We start from the raw sequence: 19507 nt of genomic DNA, 5'->3' as shown, positions 1-19507 counted from the left end.
TGCTCTTAACCTCCAAGCCATCTTAGTGCCTGTTTTATGGTTTTCAACCAGCATATAATGCCTTAGAGAGCACCAGCGTTTTCGGTCAGGGTTGTTTTCGTGGTTCTTTCCTTTTACCCTTGCTACTCTGTTCCTGCTTCATAGCCTCCCCTCAGACTATTATCATTTTATTATTTTTTTGCAGATAAGGTTTATGTTGCCAACCTTATCATGATCATAAGTAGTTTTTTGAAAAATAAATTAAAAAAAATTTTTTAAAGATAATAAACCTTAGGCATTCTTTCTGTTTAACAGAAGGACAGTCTCAGTGCCCAGCTGTCTCAGCTTGGAATTATGAGATCAGTGAAGAAAAACAGGCAGACACAGCCTCGAAATAAATCTGTCTACATCGAATTAGGTAAGGGTCTCAGATTTTAAGGTCGAAACAAATACTTGCTAGATTGTTTCACTTAGAGCTCTATCAAAAAACTCTTGGTTGTGATTTATATCTGTTGTATGAAGTTTTGGCAAATGAAAGTAAAATAATTTTATGGGCTCTATCCTGAATTATAAATTATGTAAAAGTGACACTTCACACCTTGAAGAATCTTCCTTTATAAAAGGAACAAAAGAAAGGATGTCTGTTTATGAGAGTAAGTAAATTTTGGAAAACTTAAGTTACAGTAAAAAAAAGAACATGGTTGGTTGCCAGAGCACTTAGAGGGATCCAAGTAAGTTCTACAGGCTCTGCACTCATCTCCAGCTGCGGGGGAGGGGGGAAGGGGGAGAGAAGAGGAGAAGGGGAAAGAGTCAGAGCTCAAACAGGTGTCTCTATCTCTTCATCGTGTGCGGCTTTGTTTTTCATTCCAGCATTTGAGAGACGGAACCAGGAAGATCATGGGTTTGAGGCCAACATGGGATGCATAGAGAATCCCATCACACACGCACGCATGCACACACACAATAATAGCAATAAAAATAATAAATCAAACTGAGGATGGTTCTGTTTTTTAGTTCCCAGTACCACCACGTGTCTCCATAACATGAATTCTATTTCTTTGAAATTAAGTTGTATGTCTTTGAATCACAATAAATCCATCAACAACAAATCTTGTTTTGTAGATAATCTAGGGGTAAGTGAGATGGCCTAGTTGACAACAGCAGTTGCCACCAAGCCTGAGGACCTGAATTAATCCTTGGCATCTACATGGTGAAAGAGAAAACCAACTCCACCAAGTTGTCCTCTGACACATACACATGATACAAATAAATATGTGTTAATGAAATAGTGCGAATGGTGTCAGTATTTAGGAGCACTTAGCTGTAATTTAGGTGCTATTTTTTTTTTTTTTTTTTTGTACCTCATCTAAGATGTCAGTCCCGAGGAGGTTACTGTTTTACAGATGAGAAATTTAAGTCCCAAAGAGGTTAAGAATTTGGATGGAGGAAGTTGGCTTTGGAGCCTGTGCTTTCAGCCACTTCTCTGTATTGCCACATGTGTCTGTACACACCTCGTAGTGGGCATTGCTTATATGATAGAGTAGCTTAGTTTTATATCTATTATAGATATTTCTGAATGAACCACTGTATTTTTTATAAGAAGCATTTTTATTTTGACCCTTTTAATTAAAAACCTGGACTGATTTTTGAATTTTATACTTTTGTTTCTTAAGGATCTGATTCTTCTGAAGAGACAGTGAATAAGCCAGATGACTGCAGGTGAGTCTAAAAGACCCTTTGTCAATACAGCTGGTATTTTCATATATATGTAATTAATAATAAAATTCCTAGATTTCGATTATAGTATTAGAAGAAACTTTAAAAATCATTTAGGTTCATCTACTTTATTTTCTGTGAAATCTTTTTTGTTGTAGGTTTTTTTTTATGTCAAAGGAGTTTTAGGTAACAGTGGAAATCAGCACACTCTTGTTTTCCACAGGATGCTTGTTCTCTGAGTCTCATATGTATATGGTAGTAATACAGTCTGATGAAACACTATCGACCATTTCTCTGTCTATTCTTCATTTTGGGGCGGGGTCTATTTATGTAGCCCTGGTTGTCCTGGACCTCACTATGTAGACCTCGAACTCACAGATCCATCTGCTGCCTCCCCGGTGATCAAAGGCTTGGGCTACCATGCCTGGCCCAAAGATCTTAATTGTGTTTATAACCACTCAGTTTCCTTCCTTGAGGTCTGTGATACCTGGTCATCATCACTAAGTTTTTGTTTACAAATTACTTTTACCTAACTTTAAAAATGGATGGGAGGCCTGGAGGTATGGTTCAGTGGTAAAGATTAAAGATTTTTATTTTTTAAATTTAGGGAAGCCAGGTGTGTTAGTGCATGCCTTTAATGCCAGTACATGGAAAGAAGAGGCAGGTGGATCTCTACATAGTAAGTTCTAGAACAGCCAGGATAGAATACATAGACTCTGTCTCAAAAAAAAAAAAATCTGTGTATGGGTATTTTCCCTGATTGTGTATTTGTGCCTACTGCCTGAAGAGGCCAGAAGAGGGCAGCAAATCCCCTGGAACTGAAGTTACAGATGGCTGTGAGCCACCGTGTGGGCGCAAGGGATGAAGCATGGATTGTATGGAAGATTAACCAGTGCTCTTAACACTGAACCATCTCTCCATTACCTCAAGGTGTTGGACCGTCCACTGGAGGATGATCAGTCTCAACCTACAAGGGGCTCCACACCCTCACACCCTTGAAGGAAACTGACCATCCCTCAGTATCTCTCAGCTGTCTATAGCTCCTTAGTTAGGGGTGTGGCTCCTGAACCCTACTTCTCACCATGCTAGGATGTAGCTAGGCTTGATCTTGTACAAACAACCAAAACGTCTGTGAGTCCATGAGGGTAGTGCTCTGTCGTGTCCAGAAGATGCTTCTGCTCTGGTCTTTCCAACCTCTGGTTCTTAGAATCATTCTACCTCCTCTTCCTCAATGGTCCCTGAGCATGTGCTCAAGTGCGTGCGTGCGTGCGAGTGAGTGATTTGCATATCCAGAAAGCAGTGTTCTGCACTACTCTGATCTTTGTGACCGTACTTAAAGAAAAGCAGCTTTCAGAAGGTGTGTCAATCTGCTCAGTTCTCTAGACCCTGTCTAAAGGGGCTAAAATACTTGATCTTGCACATTTTACAGGTCTGTGAGCATACAACTAGAATGTCTCATTCGGGGTTTGTCTTTTCTCCCTTTAGTGTGAGAGAGCAGGACTTGTTAGAAATCATCCCTCGAGGAGCTGGAGAAGAGGCCAGTTTGCACTCTGTAAAAAAGGGTAAGTCGGGTCTTCCCAACATAATGTCATTAAAGGGAGTGCATAGATGCAGTTCTGTAACTAGGTTCTCTGAAGACCATTCTGCAATTTTTTTATGATTTATAACTCATATTTATAATTCATACATCTTTTAAAGAATTAATTTTTTTTCCTCAGCTGTCATTGGGAGACCGTGAGTGGCACTAGACTGGTGTGGTTATAATGATAAGTGTAAACTGCATGCTGCCATTTAAAGACAGCTCTATATACCCAGAGTAATCTAGTCATAGTTTAGGTTAAGCCACCCACACTGGGTCTGTAGTCACATACAGCCAGCCCTAGCTGTTCTTTCCTCTTAGCTGAAACATTTCACTTTTCCCACATGTTTTTATTTAGACCAATTTTGAGGCAAGCATATTACAGCTCAGACTTGCCTTGAACTCAGCACTTTTCCTCCCTTAAGCATCTGAGTACTGGAATACTGCACCCAGTTGTCAGCTAGCTTGAAGGTAGGGCACATGAGTTTGCAGACAAAACAGAAAACTATAGATCTGTTGATTAAATAATCTTTTAATTCAGTGTTAAGAGACTAGAGGAATAGGAGGTGTAGTCAAATTATTGTGTTTGAGAAAATAAGAGACTCTACATATCAGGGTTACATGAAAGCGCATGTGCTAGGTCTTCACTATACTTGGTAGTTTATGATGTTAGCTCCTCTAAAGAAGTTAGTGGAAGCCAGGCAATAGCACGCCTTTAATGGGAGCACTCAGGAGACAGAGGCAGGCAGATCTCTATGGGTTCAAGGCCAACCTGGACTACAGAGAGAGTTACAGGACAGCCAGAGCTACACAGAGAAACCCTGTCTCAAAACAAAACCAGTGAGTTGGAACTAGAGACATGACTAAGCACTTAAGACAACTTGCAGAAGACCTGGGTTTGAGTCCCAGCACCCACACGGTAATCACAACTGTCTATAACTCCAGTTACAGGGGATCTGAAACCCTCTTCTGTGAGCAACAGGTGCCCCTGTGATGCAAACATTTATACACTTAAATTTTTTTAGAATATCTAAAAAAAAAAAAAAAAGGTTAGTGGGTTGATTTCTACTCCCAAGCTGTATTAGGTACATATTTTCTCATGGTAATTCCATTTTTAAGGACCTTATTATTTTGTATGTTTCAGCTGCTTGTGAGTTTTCTGAGGACATAACAAACACTGAGCAGCATCAGTGCAATAATAAAGATTTGAACCCCATTGAGAATGATGCAACTGAACGGCATCCAGAAAAATGTCAGGGTATTTCTGTTTCAAACTTGCCTGTGGAGCCATGTGGCACAGATATTCATGCCAGCTCGTTACAGCATGAAAACAGCACTTTATTACTCACTGAAGACCAAACGAATGTAGAAAAGGCTGAATTCTGTAATAAAAGCAAACAGTCTGGCTTAGCAAGCAGCCAGCAGAACAGATGGGCAGAGAGTAAAGAAACGTATACTGACAGGCAGATTCCCAGCACTGAGAAGAGGGTAGATCCAAACGCCGAGCCCCTCTGTGGGAGAAAACAATGTAATTATCAGAGAAGTCTGTGGCCTGAGGGTTCTGGAGCTACCCAAGATGTTCCTTGGATCACACTAAATAGCAGCATTCAGAAAGTTAATGAGTGGTTTTCCAGAGCTGATGAAATGCTCACTTCTGACAGTGCGTCTGACAGGAGGCGGGCGTCAAATGCTGGAGCATCTGGTGAGTTAGCGGTTTCAGATGAAGTGGACGGATGCTTTGGTTCTTCTAAGAAAACAGACTTAGCGGCCTCTGATCCCCGTCATGCTTTAATGTATAAAAGTGAAAGAGATGTCTCCAAACCAGTGGAGAATAATATCAAAGAAAAAATATTTGGGAAAACATATCAGAGAAAGGGAAGCCTCCGTCACTCAAACCATGTGGCTGAAATGATAGGCATATTTACCACAGAACCACAGATAACACAAGAGCACCCCTTCACAAATAAATTAAAGCGTAAAAGGAGAAGTACATGCCTTTATCCTGAGGATTTTATCAAGAAAGCAGATTTAACAGTTGTTCAAAAGACTCCTGAAACTATAAACCAAGGAACTGACCAAATGGAGCCAAGTGTCGAAGCGATGGATATTACCAGTAATGGTCGGGGAAATGAAACAAAAGGTAATGATCTTCAGAAAGAGAAAACCGCTCATCCAATAGAACCATTGGGGAAAGAGTCTGCTTCCACAGCCAAAGCCAGGTCTATAGGCAACAGTATAAGTAATTTGGAGGTAGAATTAAATGTCCACAACTCAAAAGCACCTATGACAAATAGGCTGAGGAGGAAGGCTTCGACCAGATGTGTGCTTGCACTTGAACCAGTCAGTGGGAACCCAAGCCCCCCTACTCGTGCTGAGCTTCAAATTGACAGCTGTAGTAGCAGTGAAGAAACAGAGAGAACCAACCCCAACCCAGTGCCAGTCAGGCACATTAGAAAGCCCCAACTCACCCAAGACACAGAGCCCCCAGCCGGTGCCAAGAATAACGAGCTACAGGAGCGAAGTGCCAGTGATGCTCTCCCAGAAGAGAAGCTAGCCAACAGAGCTGGTTCACGGTCTAGTAAGCCTCAAGGACCTGCCAATCCCAGCCCTCAGAGAAAAGAAGTAGAGAAACCTGAAACAAGCGAAATGCCTGATAATGCCAAGGAACTCAAGGATCTAGGGCTGAGTGGAGAACAGGGTTTGCCCACTGAAAGATCTGAGGAGAGCACCAGTGTCTCATTAGTACCTGACACTGATTATGACACGCAGAACAGTGTCTCAGTGCTGGAAGCTAACACTGTCAGTCATGCAAAAACGGGGTCAATTCATTGTATGACTCAGTTTGTAGCAAGTGAAAACCCCAAGGAACTTGTCGTTGGTTCTAAGGATGCCGGAAGTGGCACAGAGTGCTTCAAGCATCCATCAAGACATGAACTTAACCATGTTCCAGAGACAATTGAAATAGAAGAGAGTGAACTTGATACTCAGTATTTGCAGAATACATTTCAAGCGTCAAAGCGTCAGTCATTTGCTTTATTTTCAAAACCAAGAAGCCCCCCAAAGGAGTGTGCTCATTCTGTGCCCTTAAGGGAACTGAGTCCAAAGGTGATTTCTGAAGGTGAAGAGAATCAAGGACATGGACAGTCTGAAATCAGTCGCGTCCCAACAGTTACTGCCACAGTGGGCTCGCCTATGCTTCGTCAGGATGGTAAGCCAGGTGCTGGTACACTGTGTGCTGGGATGTCGAGGCTGTGTCCATCTCCTCAGTACAGAAGCAACGAAAATGGACTCAGCACCGCGGGTAAACCTGGAATTCCACAAAACTCATATCATAAACAGTCAGTTTCGCCCACGTGGTCATCTATGAAAACTGACCATAGGAAAACTCCATCCGAGGAGCGGTTTGAGAAGCATACATTGTCAACTGAAAAGGCAGTGGGAAAGGAGACCCTTATTCAACCTTCACTACGTACAGTTAACCAGAATAATAAAGGAAATGCTTGTGAAGAAGCCAGCTCGGGCAGTATTAATAAAGTATGTTCCAGTGGTGAAAACTTCCAAGGACAGCTAGGTAGAAACAGAGGGCCTGAGCCGAACACTACGCTTCCACCAGATCTTTTGCAGCCTGAGGTGTGTAAACAGAGTGCTCCTGTAAGTGCTTACACATATCTTGAGAAAAAGCAGGAGGGCAAGGCTGTTGGTGCAGACTCTTCTCCGTTTCTGTTCTCAGGTCATCTTGAACAACCTATGAGAGGTGGTGACATTTTTCAGGGTTGTTCTGAGACACCTGATGACCTGCTGGATGGTGTTGAAATACAGGAAAACATTAGCTTCAGTGACGGGGACATAATGGAGAAGTCGGCTGTTTTTAATGGAAGTGTCCAGAGAAGAGAGCTCAGCGGGAGCCCCAGCCCTTTCAGCCGCGTATCGCTCGCTCAGGGTGCCCGTAGAGGGTCTAAGAAACTAGAATCCTCAGAAGAGAGCGACTCTAGTGGGGACGAAGATCTTCCCTGCTTCCAGCACTTACTTAGCAGACTCAGCGATCCGCCGCCGCAACCTACCAGAAATAGCAGTGTCGGGCCAGAGCCTCCATCAGAGAGAGCAGAGGGGGCCCACGCGCCGCAGAAGAGCAGCATCAGTGACTGCAACAACGAGGTGGTCCCGGTCGAGGCATCTCAGGACCATCACTTTAGTGAGGATGCAAAGTACTCCGGCAGTCTGTTTTCTTCACAGCACAGTGCTGTCCAAGGCCCAGCTGCAAACGCAAACTCCCAGGATCCCTTGTTTAATCCTGCTTCCAAACAAGCGAATCATCAGTCTGAGAACGAGGAGGTTTTTCTAAGTGACCAGGAATTGATCTCAGGTGATGAGGAAATGGGAACTTGCCTAGAAGATGATAACGATCAAGAGGATAGTATAATCCCAGATTCAGGTAGTTTGCTTTGTTTCTTTCTCTGCACCAGTCTACAGAAGTGGGCTAAATATTTACATCTTTTGGGGAGCACATGGGTTTCAAAGTACAATAACATTAACTGCTACTTAAACTTACAAGATGTTCCTCCTAAGATTCTTTTCCTTAAAAGTCAAAAGTGCTTCCTGGGGCTGGAGAGATAGTTGTGGTTAGGAGTAGGCACTCTCAGGGAGGCTGGCGAGATGGCTCAGCAGTAAAGAGCACTGGCTCTTCTTCCAGAGGACCCAGGTTCAATTCCCAGCACTGACATGGCAGCTCACAATTTTATGTCACTTCAGTTCTAGGAGATCCAACACTCTGATACAGACATAAATGCAGACAAAACACCAATGTACATTTAAAAAAAAAAAATTATGTTTTCTCTTGCAATAAACCTGAATTTGGTTCTGGACACTCATGGCAGGTGACTCAGCCACCATAGCTCCAGCCCCAGCCTGGGCTCTGATGCTCTAGCTATCACAGGTGTCTGCTGCGTTCATATAGAGTAACCCCCACAGATGTGCACAGAGCGCAAAATGATAAAAATAAATATTTCAATGCCTTTATGTAGCTAGAATGTCTGATAGAATGAACTTAAGTGACCTAATTGTTAGTAGGCATGCTTCTAGTTCTTAATGCAGAATTTTTCTGATTTGTTTGGCGTGTTTGTTTGTTTTTTAAAAAGATTTATTTAGCCAAGCAGTAGTGGCGCACTGTAATCCCAGCACTTGCGAGGCAGAGGCAGGCGGATTGCTATGAGTTCTAGGCCAGCCTGGTCTACAAAAGCAAGTCCAGGACAGTCAAGGCTACACAGAGAAACCCTGTCTCAAAAAGACAAAAAACTATTATGTACACAGTGCTCTGCCTACTTGTACACCTGCAGGCCAGAAGAGGGCATCAGATCACATTATAGATGGTTGGGAGCCACCATGTGGTTGCTGGGAATTGAACTCAGGACCTCTGGAAGAGCAATCAGTGCTCTTAACTACTGAGCCATCTCTCCAGCCCCTGTTTGTTTGTTTTTAACACAGGGTCTCTCTCTGAAGCCCTGGCTAGCCTGGAACGGAGATCTGCCTCCCAAAATCTGGGATTAAATGCATTCATCGTCACACCCAGACTGCTGTAGGAGTTCTGAAAGGAAATTCAGTGTCTCAGATTCAGTTGTTTATGTGACAAGACAGTGAAGCAAGTGCTGTGAAAAGGAGGAACAGACACTGCGGGTCACATAGCTCATGATGTGCTTTCACATCCGGGTCTCTGATTTTATCATTTAAGCAGAAGCAGCCTCTGGATACGAGAGTGAAACAAACCTTTCTGAAGACTGCTCACAGAGTGACATTTTAACCACTCAGGTAAAAAGCATGTGCAAGTTTGGTGGTATGAAGCCTACATTCTGTTTGTTTTTTGAGACAAGGTTTCTCTGTGTAGCCTTGACTGTCCTGGACTTAACTTTGTGGACCAGGCTGGCTTCGAACTCACAGTGATGCCTGCCTCTGCCTCCTGAATGCTGGGATTACAGACATGGGCCACCGTGCCCGGTGAAGCCTACATTCTTAGGCCTACTAATTTAGTCTCTGGATTAATGGTCTAACCGTTGCCCAAGATGCCTTGTTTTTTCAAGTGAAGTGGTTTGGTTTTTTTTGTTTTGTTTTGTTTTAAAGCACCTTGGTGGAACTCATTAGTTATAGCTTACATATGTATGTGCACCGTCTAGGTCATTGTAGAACAAAGTACTATTGTGTCAAGGGGTTATATTTATTCTCAGAACCAAATCGAAGCCTACAGGACTGTCTTTGCATTAGAGGCCATCTTACTTTTCAGTATGTTATGGATATTTATTTTATTTCTGTTTTTTTTTTTTTTTTTTTAAATAATCTAGTTGCTTGTTAGTAACTATAAGTTATCTCTTTCTCTTAGAGAAGACCATACTTATTTATTCCTGAACCTAGAAATGGAGGCTGATGACTGGCTGCTTTGAATGGAATAGCAGTTTTGTTACCTCTACAGCATTCCGCTATTTGTGTGTTTATGTACCCACAGCAGGACAGTCTCTTGGGAAAAGCATTATCTTTCTCACAGCCAGAACCTGGATCTGTCACCTAACTTTCATTTTGGAAAAGTAGCTCCAGAATATTCCAAACTTGCTTTGCAACCTTAGATTCGTCTAGGTCTTCCCTTCCTGTGTTTCTCGCTCACTCGCTGAGCAGCTTCTGAGTGTTCCCTCTGTACTCCTCTACGGGATCATTGTCGAATTCCCAGCAGGGCTGGCGAGAGTGTTGGCTAGAGCTCTCTGTGCCTGACTGCGAGGTCTTAGTTGATCGGCTCATCTTCCTCTCGGAATTAAAATAAGCATATTCTTTTGTTTAAAAAAACCAAACGTTTATTTGAAGCTGGGTGTTGTGGTGCATGCCTGTAATCCCAACACTCCAGAGGCACAGGCACAGGCAGGTGGGTCACTGTGAGTTCGAGACCAGCCTGGTCTACAAAGCAAATCCAGGACAGCCAAGGCTACACAGAGAAACCCTGTCTCAAAAAAACCACCAGGGGGGAAAAAAGCTTATTTATTTGTATGGGTGGATGTGATACCATGACTAATGTGTAGACGTCAGATGACACCTCATGGGAGTTGAGAATCAAATTATGTCTTTGTGTGTGGTGGCAAGTGCTTGTGTGCTCTGAGTCAGCTCACTGGTCCAGTGGAGTTTACATTGGGCGGGGGGTTGCTTGTTTGTTAAGACAGTGTCTCACTTTGTTATATCTAAGGCTGGCTTTGAACTTGAGATCTTCCTATGTGTGCTTAATCCTGAATGCTGGAGTTATGGGATTTCACCAGCCTGTCTAGCTTCTTTGTAGTTACTGTGTAGTTTTCTTGTTTGTTTTGTTTTTCGAGACAGGGTTTCTCTGTGTTATAGCCCTGGCTGTCCTGGACTCGCTTTGTAGACAGCTTATCTGGAACTCACAGAGATTGCCTGCCTCAGCCTCCCTAGTGCTGGGATTACAGGCATGCATGCATGCGCCACTGTGCCTGGCTACTGTGTAACTTTCTTTTTTCTTTTTCTCTTTAATTCAGTTGCCCCTTTCTTGCCTATTAAGGGTTTTAGGCTAAGAGGCACCATTGCCATTAGACATAGCACCCTAGTAGACATCCCGCTTGCTAGATATTTACCCATCTCTGATGATTTTTGATGTGTGATACATAGTGTAATGCTGGGTTTTGTTTTTGTTTTATTTTGTTTTGTTTTTGTTTGTTTGTTTTTTGAGACAAGGTTTCTCTGTGTAGCCTAGACTCACTTTGTAGACTAGGCTGGCCTCAAACTCACAGAGATCCTCCTGCCTTTACCTCCCAAGTGATGGTCTTAAAGGGGTGAGCCACCACACCCAGCATGTTATGCTGTTTTTTTAGAAGAATTAAGCCAATCTGTGCTTCTAGCTTCCATGGTTTTTGGAGTTTCCACTTTGCATTTTCTTTGCCAGCACTAGGTAGTGTCCAGTTTTTAGTCTTCTGACTCCTGTCATTGCTGTGTGGATGACAAACAGAAAGGGCTTGGCTCCTACTCACCATTAAATGCTAGGCCTGAAGTCGTTGGGAGGAAACCCTTGAGAACACCGCCCATTCTGTGCCTTAGTTATCACTCAAATTCTCTAGTTTTGCAAGATTGGCATGGCCATCAAATTGATTAAAAGACTTAGGTCTTCTTCCTATGTTCGTTCCTCTAATGCTTTCTGGATTTAGATTTGGGCTCTGTCAATATGTCTGTTGCCTAATTCTGTCCCTTGGCTGTTTGTCTTTTAAGTTACAGCTTTTTATTCCATCTGTCTTAGCCATACTGTATTATATTTGGCATTCAATAAATTGATGTTTCTTGTATCTCTGATCTTAATTCCCAGAAATGTGTTCATTCCTTGTTCAGGATTCATTTTTTAAAGTGTTTTTATATCAAGTATCTACTCAGTACAGGTAACTTTTATCTGGACTAGCACAGACTAACAAGATGATTGAAACGGGACCTTTCCCCTCTGTTTATATAGAACTGAGGAGTGATGGTTGATTCAGGATGCCATATTTGATATCATTAATATACCTCTGTGATGCTTGTGGTGCGTGTGTGTGTGTTTGTGTGTTCGTTCCATGGCAGGCAGGTGACGATGCAAGATTGTCTATTCCTACTATATATGTCCCAGCGATTGATGGCAAATACCTTTACCCACTGAACAAGCTTACCAGCCCTCCTACCTCTTCCTCCATTTTTGTAACCCAAAGATTTCATTCATTTAATCATTCGTTCATTTCTGTATTAAATGTTTGCTGAGAAGCTGGGTAGTGGTGACACACACCTTTAATCCCAACACTTAGAAGGCAGAGGCAGGTGAGTCTCAGTGAATTCCAGGACAGCCAGGGCTGTTACACAGAGAACCTCTGTCTCTCAGAAAACTCAAAAAAAAAAAAAAAAGTTTGCTGAGAACTTAACTCTCTGACAGGCAGTAGGGTCAGGCTTGGTGTTGCATCCACCCAAACTGGCAGCATTCCCAGCATGAGGGAAGCTTTGGCGGGAGAATCTCCAGTTTGAAACCAGTCTGGGATACATAGACCTGTCTTAAAAAATAAACAAGGAGGGCTGAGTGGTGGGGTAGCACACGCCTTTAGTCCCAGAACTTGGGAGGCAAAAGCAGGCAGATCGCTGTGAGTTCGAGGCCAGCCTGGTCTACAAAGTAAGTCTAGGACAGCCAAGGCTACACAGAGAAACCCTGTCTCAAAACAAAAAGAAAGAAACAAGAGAAGACTTTTCCCACGAAGGAAATTGCATGTTCCCCTGAGTGTGCCGATGCATTGGCAGCCTGAGCCAAGTAATGAAGCATACTGTTGCCCTGATGGACAGTTATTGGCGGGGACACCCCAAGAAGACTTTTCAGCTGGGCTTTGAAAGATAAGAATTTACCAGAAAAGATACAGATGCAGGCCTGGGGATCAGCGTCTCTAGAAAACAGCTTATGGGAAATGCTGGGGATAAATAACAAGATGAAGGTGTGTGCGGACTTTTGAACATATCTCTAAGAATTTGGGCTTTGTCTTGAGCGCAGTAATGACTATGTTCTTTAGTCTTTGAAAATACTGACTTACTACCTGAGCCATATTGTGCTTAAGGCCCATTTGGGAAACGGAGTCTTGATAAACATGGCTCTTAAAGAACTTTGGCCATATTGCAGCTATAGTAAAGCGTGAGAGTAGCATTGTGGGATAGAACTGAAGAAGAGAGCACACCAAAGAGATGCGTCAGAGTTAGAATCAAGCACACCTGGTAACCTGTCTGGCTTTGTCCTCCTTGATGCATTTGAGCAATTACCTGTAGTGGAATTTTTCTAAGGTATACATTCCTTCCTATTGGGAAACACAAGAGAAAGTCCCCACACCAGTACTCCAGTTAACTTTTTTTTTTTTTCTTTCTTTCTTTCTTTCTGATTTTCTGGTGTGTTTAATGGCCACTTGGAGGTGAAGTGGAGTAGTTTTGAGTGCTGACTAAAATTCAGCTTTTAAAGCATTGGTCTGATATCTGTGTAGGGCCTTGGATAGAGTTTGATCAGTGATGTCAGTACTCATGGGTACCACGTGGTGGCATTGGTGTTGCTGCAGAAGTTGGCAGCGATACAATCTCAGTTGCAAGAGAACCTTTGTAAGGCTGGAAATAATTTTTTTTTTTCATAAAATTCTCCTGAGAACTATGAATTTAGTGTAGATGTAGAAAGAAAATGGCTTATTTTTAGTGGTGAGCAAAGTAATTTTCAAGTGTCAGAAGAAAGAAACAGAATTTTGTTCCCCTCCCCCAGCTGAAAAACAAGCATCAACAGTCCTGCTAAAAGCGGTGAAGAGACATATATTTTAGAAGATTCTTTCTATACCTTGTAACAAGGTCTCACTGTGTAGCCCTGGCTAGCCTGAAACTCACCACATAGACCAGGCTGCCTCAACTCAACTGCTGGGGATTAAAGGTATATACTATTATGCCTAGCTTAAGTTACTTGTTTTTGGGTTTGTTTTTGTTTTTGGTTTGGTTTGGTTTGGTTTTTTGAGACAGGGTTTCTCTGTGTAGCCTTGACTGTCCTGGACTCACTTTGTCAAACTCACAGCAATCTGCCTGCCTCTGCCTCCCAAGTACTGAGGTTAAAGGCGGGCACTACCACTGCCCAGCTAGATTACTTCTGGAAGTAGAACAGTATACAGTAGGAGCCCACTGCAGGAAGATCTCACTGCCTTGAACTGAAAACAGTAACTGTTACAGGCTTTCTAGAGTGTCCTAGGAAATTATTCAACACTTCATCCATTTAATAACTAAATGTATTTGGAGCTGAGCACAATGCTGTGCATCCCCACTCTCAACTTCAAATCTTTTTTAAAGATTAATTAATTAATTAAATTAGGAGCTGGAGCGATGGCTCAGTGGTAAACAGTACTTGCTGCTCTTACAGAGGGGACCTGGGTTTGGTGTCCAGCGCCCACATGATGGCTCACAACTCCTGTTCGAGTGGATCCAATGCTCTCTTGTAACCTCTGAGAGCATCAGACATACACATGTGGACAAAACATCCATAACCTAATTTTTGCTTTTAAATCACACTTTTTTTTTTCAGACTAATTAAATGTCTTATTTCACAGTTACAAATCTTTGAAGCATAGTTATTTAAGATGTTAACAATTCTTGCAGATTTTAAGCCTAAAGTACTGCTATTGTGTCTGTCATCGTCCATCCCCCTCCCCTCAACCAACCCCTTCATTTTTTAGAAGAAAATAATGAGCTACAATGAGGCAAGCCTGTTTGGGAGAGTTGGAGGGCAGGCTTTTTTCCAGCATCATTTTGAAATAGTGTCAAGGTCATTAACCACATGAGCATTGTTGGGTTAAAAGGTATTCAACCAGAACTCATAATTCCAGACTAGGTGATTTCAGTTCCCATGATAAAATTAATTGGTGTGACATATTTTTATTTTATGACAAAGCGCGTGACTCTTTTGGTGTTCTTTTTTGGTTTTACAGCAGAGGGCGACCATGAAGGATAACCTGATAAAGCTCCAGCAGGAAATGGCTCACCTGGAGGCTGTGCTAGAGCAGCATGGGAACCAGCCTTCTGGCCACTCCCCTTCCCTCTTAGCTGACCCTCGTGACCCGGAAGACCTGCCAAATCCAGAACAAAACATATCAGAAACAGGTCTGTAAAAGTTTCTTTTATTGGTGGGGCATACCTGTAATCCCAGCACTCTGGAGGCAGAGGCCCCCAATCACTGTGAGGCCAGCCTGGTCTACAAAGCAAGTCCAGGACAGCCAAGGCTACACTCAAAAGACAAACAAACAAACAAACAAAAGTATCTTTTATTCCCCCATCTAATTGTCATCTCAGAAGCTTACTGCCTCCATCTGCTTACCTAGGCCTAGAATGTTTCCAGCCTCTGAGATTTACTGCCGAATAAGATGAACATCCTTTCTGGCTCTTTCTGAACTCTTTTGTTTTCGGTTTTTGGTTTTTTGAGACAGGGTTTCTCTGTGTAGCCCTGGCTGTCCTGGACTAACTTTGTAGACCAGGCTGGCCTCGAACTCACAGCGATCCGTCTGCCTCTGCCTCCCGAGTGCTGGGATTAAAGGTGTGCGCCACCACACCCGGCTCTTTCTGAACTCTTGCTGGATGGTTCAACTCAGCTATTCTGCCTCAGACTCCTCCACACTGACTGATTGAATCTGGCTTCTCTCAGATTCTGATTGAATTGCTCTGCTTGGCCTCTAGCAATCTGTTCTACTCTGGATCTTTGACATTGTCTGGCTCATTCTGTCTTCACCTGTGTCTAGCTTGTTCTCTCTTTAACGTGTCTCTGGTAAAACTGCCTACTCTCCTTTCTCTGTGCTACTCTCTCTTAAGTCATCTTCCTTTCCTCTCTATTCTTGTGAGAGTTGGGCATATCTTGTTCTGTCAAGTCTTTTTCTGATTCATCACTTTCAAACATGACTGCTTCCTTCTTCCAACTAACTTTACCTTCATTGTTTGGGATTAAAGGTGTGAGCTGAGGGCGTGTCTATATTCCAGCCAGAGCAGCCATGTTGCTAGATTAAAGTCCCTCTACACGTGTCTGTAATACTAAACAAATGCCAGTAACATAAGCAAAATTCTTCCCTTTCTTAATCCTCCCATTTCCTCCAAAAAGTGAGGACTAAGTTCCAGCGTTGTGTGGTCTTTGTCAGCTCATGTTTACTGTTGTTCCCTGAGTAATTTGGGAACCTGTTTTCTAGCCCATGCTCACAAGTGCCATACCATTCCAAGGCACCCAAGGTAATTACTCACTCACATCCTTCTAGGTGTTTGCAAGATGCTATGGAGACCCCATAGCAAATAGAACTAGTACTTGCTCTTGCTTGTTGGGGAGATTGGTGATAGGAGGTAATCCCATAATTTCAGAAAGCCATAGGAAAATAACCTCAGATACATCACAACGTAAAGACCTATTCTATTTTGTGTGTTTTCTGATCTGTAGGAAGAAACCTTTTTTTTTTTTTTTTTTTTTTTTTTTTTTTTTTTTTTTGAAGAAACCTTTTATTTCAGGAGCTGCTCCTTATATTTCTGTTGGAAAGCAGAGTTTGATGGTCATGTTTGCATGCACTTGGGGTATGGAGGCAGAAGGATCAGGACTAGAGAGTCCTCATGTCTGGCGGGCCACCCACAGGAGGTGTGGTCCTTAGGCACAGGCTAAGGTGGGAAGCCCCTCCCGGAGTTTCTTCACTATGGTCTTAGCAGTGCTACTGGTTCAGTGCTCAAGTTTCTCCTTCAGCACTTCCTCCACAGTAGGCTGGGGCCCTGAGGCCTTCCTTTGACTCTTACAGACTCCAGTCTGTTCATTATTCAACACAGTGACCTTGGTATCCACATGTGCCTTGTAATGTTTTTATATTCAGAAAGAAACAGCAGCTCTTACTTGGGAAGCTGGGAGCTCTGTTGCTATGGCACTGCTTCAGAATGTATCCCCTTAAATACTTTCCTTGTTACTGTATCTTCATTTAGTTCATCACCATATAATGAAGCCCAGAGTCCCATCCCCAATACAGTTATCTTTGCAGTACTGTCACTGTCGTTATTGTGAAAATAGATGGGACTTTCAGTGCTAATACACAAGATACAAATTGTCTGGCTTCGAGGCCTAAACTTACTGCCCCGTATTAGGCATACATGTTAGTTTGTTTTGTTTTATTTTTTCCCCAACTGAATATCTGTAGAGAAAATGTTTCTTTGTGAAAAGAATAAAAAATGTTTCTTTGTGGCTCATTTCTAAAATACTTAGTTGTCAATACCAACTTCAGATTTGAGCCTTTCTCTCCTTAGGCTGGTGCACTAAGAGAAACTCAGTTTCCTTTTAAAGATATTTTTAGGAAGAACCTGGTAGCACACACTTTTAATCACAGCACTCAGGCAGATGCAGGAGGATCTCTATGAGTTTAAGGCCAGCCTGGTCTACATAGTGAGCTCTAGAACAGGACTACATAGAGTGACCCTGTCTCAAAAAACAAGCAAAAGGATATTTCTAGTGTAGACTTAAGCACTAAGGTTAAGAAGGATGAGGCTGGAGAGATGGCTCAGAGGTTAAGGGCACTGACTGCTCTTCCAGGGGTCATGAGTTCAATTCCCAGCAACCACGGGGTAGCTCACAACCATCACAACCATCTATAATGTGATCTGATGCCCTCTTCTGGCCTGCAGGTGTATATGCAGGCAGAGCACTTTATACATAATAATAAATATATATCTCTTTTAAAAAAAAAAAAACGGTTTGCAGAGGTAGGCAAATGGCTGTGAGTTCGAGGATAGCCTGGTCTACAAAGCGAGTCCAGGACAGCCAGGTCTACACAGAGAAACCCTGTCTTGAGAAAAAGAAAGAAAGAAAAAATTGCAGAAAAGGTACATTGATGGGATAGAGGATTCTCAGAGCTCCTTGCACATTTTACCTTCTCCCTAATGTTATCTTAACATTATATCATTCTTTGATATCTCATTTGTTTGGGGAATGTTGTGTGTGTGTGTGTGTGTGTGTGTGTGTGTGTGTATGTGTGTGTGTGTACACTTGCACACATGGGGTGTCCTCCTACTTACAGCTTACTTCTCTGAGATAGCATCTTCTCCTAAATCTGAAGTTTGCATTCTGTTTGTCTAGACTGGCAGACAGGGAGCCCCAGCAATCCTCTGTCTTCAAGCTTCCCACCAGCATTGGGGCTACAGGTACACAGGGGACCACACCTAGCTTATAACATAGGAGCCACAATCCAAATTCAGGCCTTTATGGCTACACAGCAAGCATTCTTAACCACTAAGCCAGCCCACCCTTCCCTCTTTTTTGAGACAGGTCTCATATCTCAGGCTAGTCTCAAACCCACTGTATAACTGAGCATAATCTTGATGCTAATCCTTTTGCCACCACTGGCGGCCACATATTAAAATTATGTTTCGGCGCGCACTACCAGTCTTGTTCTATGTAGTGCTAGGGCCCAGGCCCAGGGATTTGTGAATGCTAGGCACACACTCTGCCAGGTTGCATTCCTAGGCAGTCATCGCTCTTTTCTCAAAGCTAAAAAGAAATGAACGCTGGTGCATTACTTTGTCTAGTGACTATTTGAGTTTATACCATCTTTTTGTGGTTGTTATGTATATCATATGTAGTCTGTGCACCTGGTGCTCACGGAGGACAGAAGAGGGAATCTTCCCTTGGAACTGGAGTTATAAGCAATTGTGAGCCGCCATGTGGGTGCTGAGAATTGGGCCTGGGGCTTCTGGAAGAAGCTATTTCTGGGCCATTTCTCCAGACCCTAAATTTATATACTTTCTAAGATTTAGTAGCAGGGCTGTGGTGGCGCACGCCTTTAATCCCAGCACTTGGAAGGCAGAGGCAGGCAGATCTCTGTGAGTTGAGTTCAAGGCCAGCCTGGTCTACAAGGCGATTCCAGGATAGCTAGGGCTACATACAAAGAAACCTTATCTCGAAAAAAGAATTTTTTAAATTTCATGTGCACCATCGATAATGTGATCTGACGCCCTCTTCTGGCCTGCAGATGTACATGCAGGCAGAACACTGTATAAATAATAAATAAATATTTATTAAAAATAAATAAATAAATAAATAAATTTCATGTGCATTGGAGTTTTGTCTGCATAAATCTATGTGAGAGTGTTGGATCTTCTGGAATCAGAGCTATAAACTGTTATGAGCTGCCATGTGGATGCTGGGAATTGAACCTGCATCATTTGGAAGAATGTCAAGTCAGCCATCTCTCCAGCCCCCTCCATGGCTATTGCAATTTACTCATTGAGCCCGTCTCTCAGTCAACCAAAGACTTTGCTGTTTGACAAGTCTCCCTAGCCAGCTTGGTCTGTGTAACCCTGACTGACCTGGAACTAACTCTGGGTAACCCTGCCTCTGCACGCTTGACCACCAGTCTTTTTAGTGGATAGAAGATGATGTGTTTGACTGTTTCGTCTATATATACATATATGAGTGCCTGGTCGGCATTGAGTATTTTTCTCCATTTTTGAACTGTTTTTGATGTTTAAATAGTCTACTGTTGTCTTTTTTTGGACAGGTTCTTCCTAGGCTATACTAGGACTCCGTATGGAGACCAGACTGACCTTGAACTCATTGACCTTGCCTCTCCCGAGTGCTGCTGTTAAACACTGCCATGGGGCTTTGGTTGGGTTTTGGGGTTTTTGTTTTGTTTGTTTTTGTTTTTTGTTTGTTTCTCTGTGTAGTCATGGGTGTCCTAGACT

General features: G+C 42.8%; 1 protein-coding gene across 1 annotated transcript in view; it reads left to right on the top strand.

Annotated features, from left to right (window-relative positions):
- The window catches only part of Brca1 (BRCA1 DNA repair associated), a 64889-nt gene that overhangs the window by 19011 nt on the left and 26371 nt on the right, over positions 1-19507 (top strand). The window contains exons 6-11 of the mRNA XM_051158702.1: positions 295-397; positions 1653-1698; positions 3181-3257; positions 4419-7706; positions 9006-9076; positions 14752-14923. Of these exons, the coding sequence (XP_051014659.1) occupies positions 295-397; positions 1653-1698; positions 3181-3257; positions 4419-7706; positions 9006-9076; positions 14752-14923 (3757 nt within the window). The remainder of the gene's footprint in view (positions 1-294; positions 398-1652; positions 1699-3180; positions 3258-4418; positions 7707-9005; positions 9077-14751; positions 14924-19507) is intronic.

The sequence above is a fragment of the Acomys russatus genome, chromosome 16 (assembly GCF_903995435.1).
Source record: "Acomys russatus chromosome 16, mAcoRus1.1, whole genome shotgun sequence".
NCBI classification, from domain to species: Eukaryota; Metazoa; Chordata; class Mammalia; order Rodentia; family Muridae; genus Acomys; species Acomys russatus.
The sequence above is the reverse complement of the archived record's forward strand: the minus strand, read 5'-3'. Positions and strand labels throughout refer to the sequence as shown.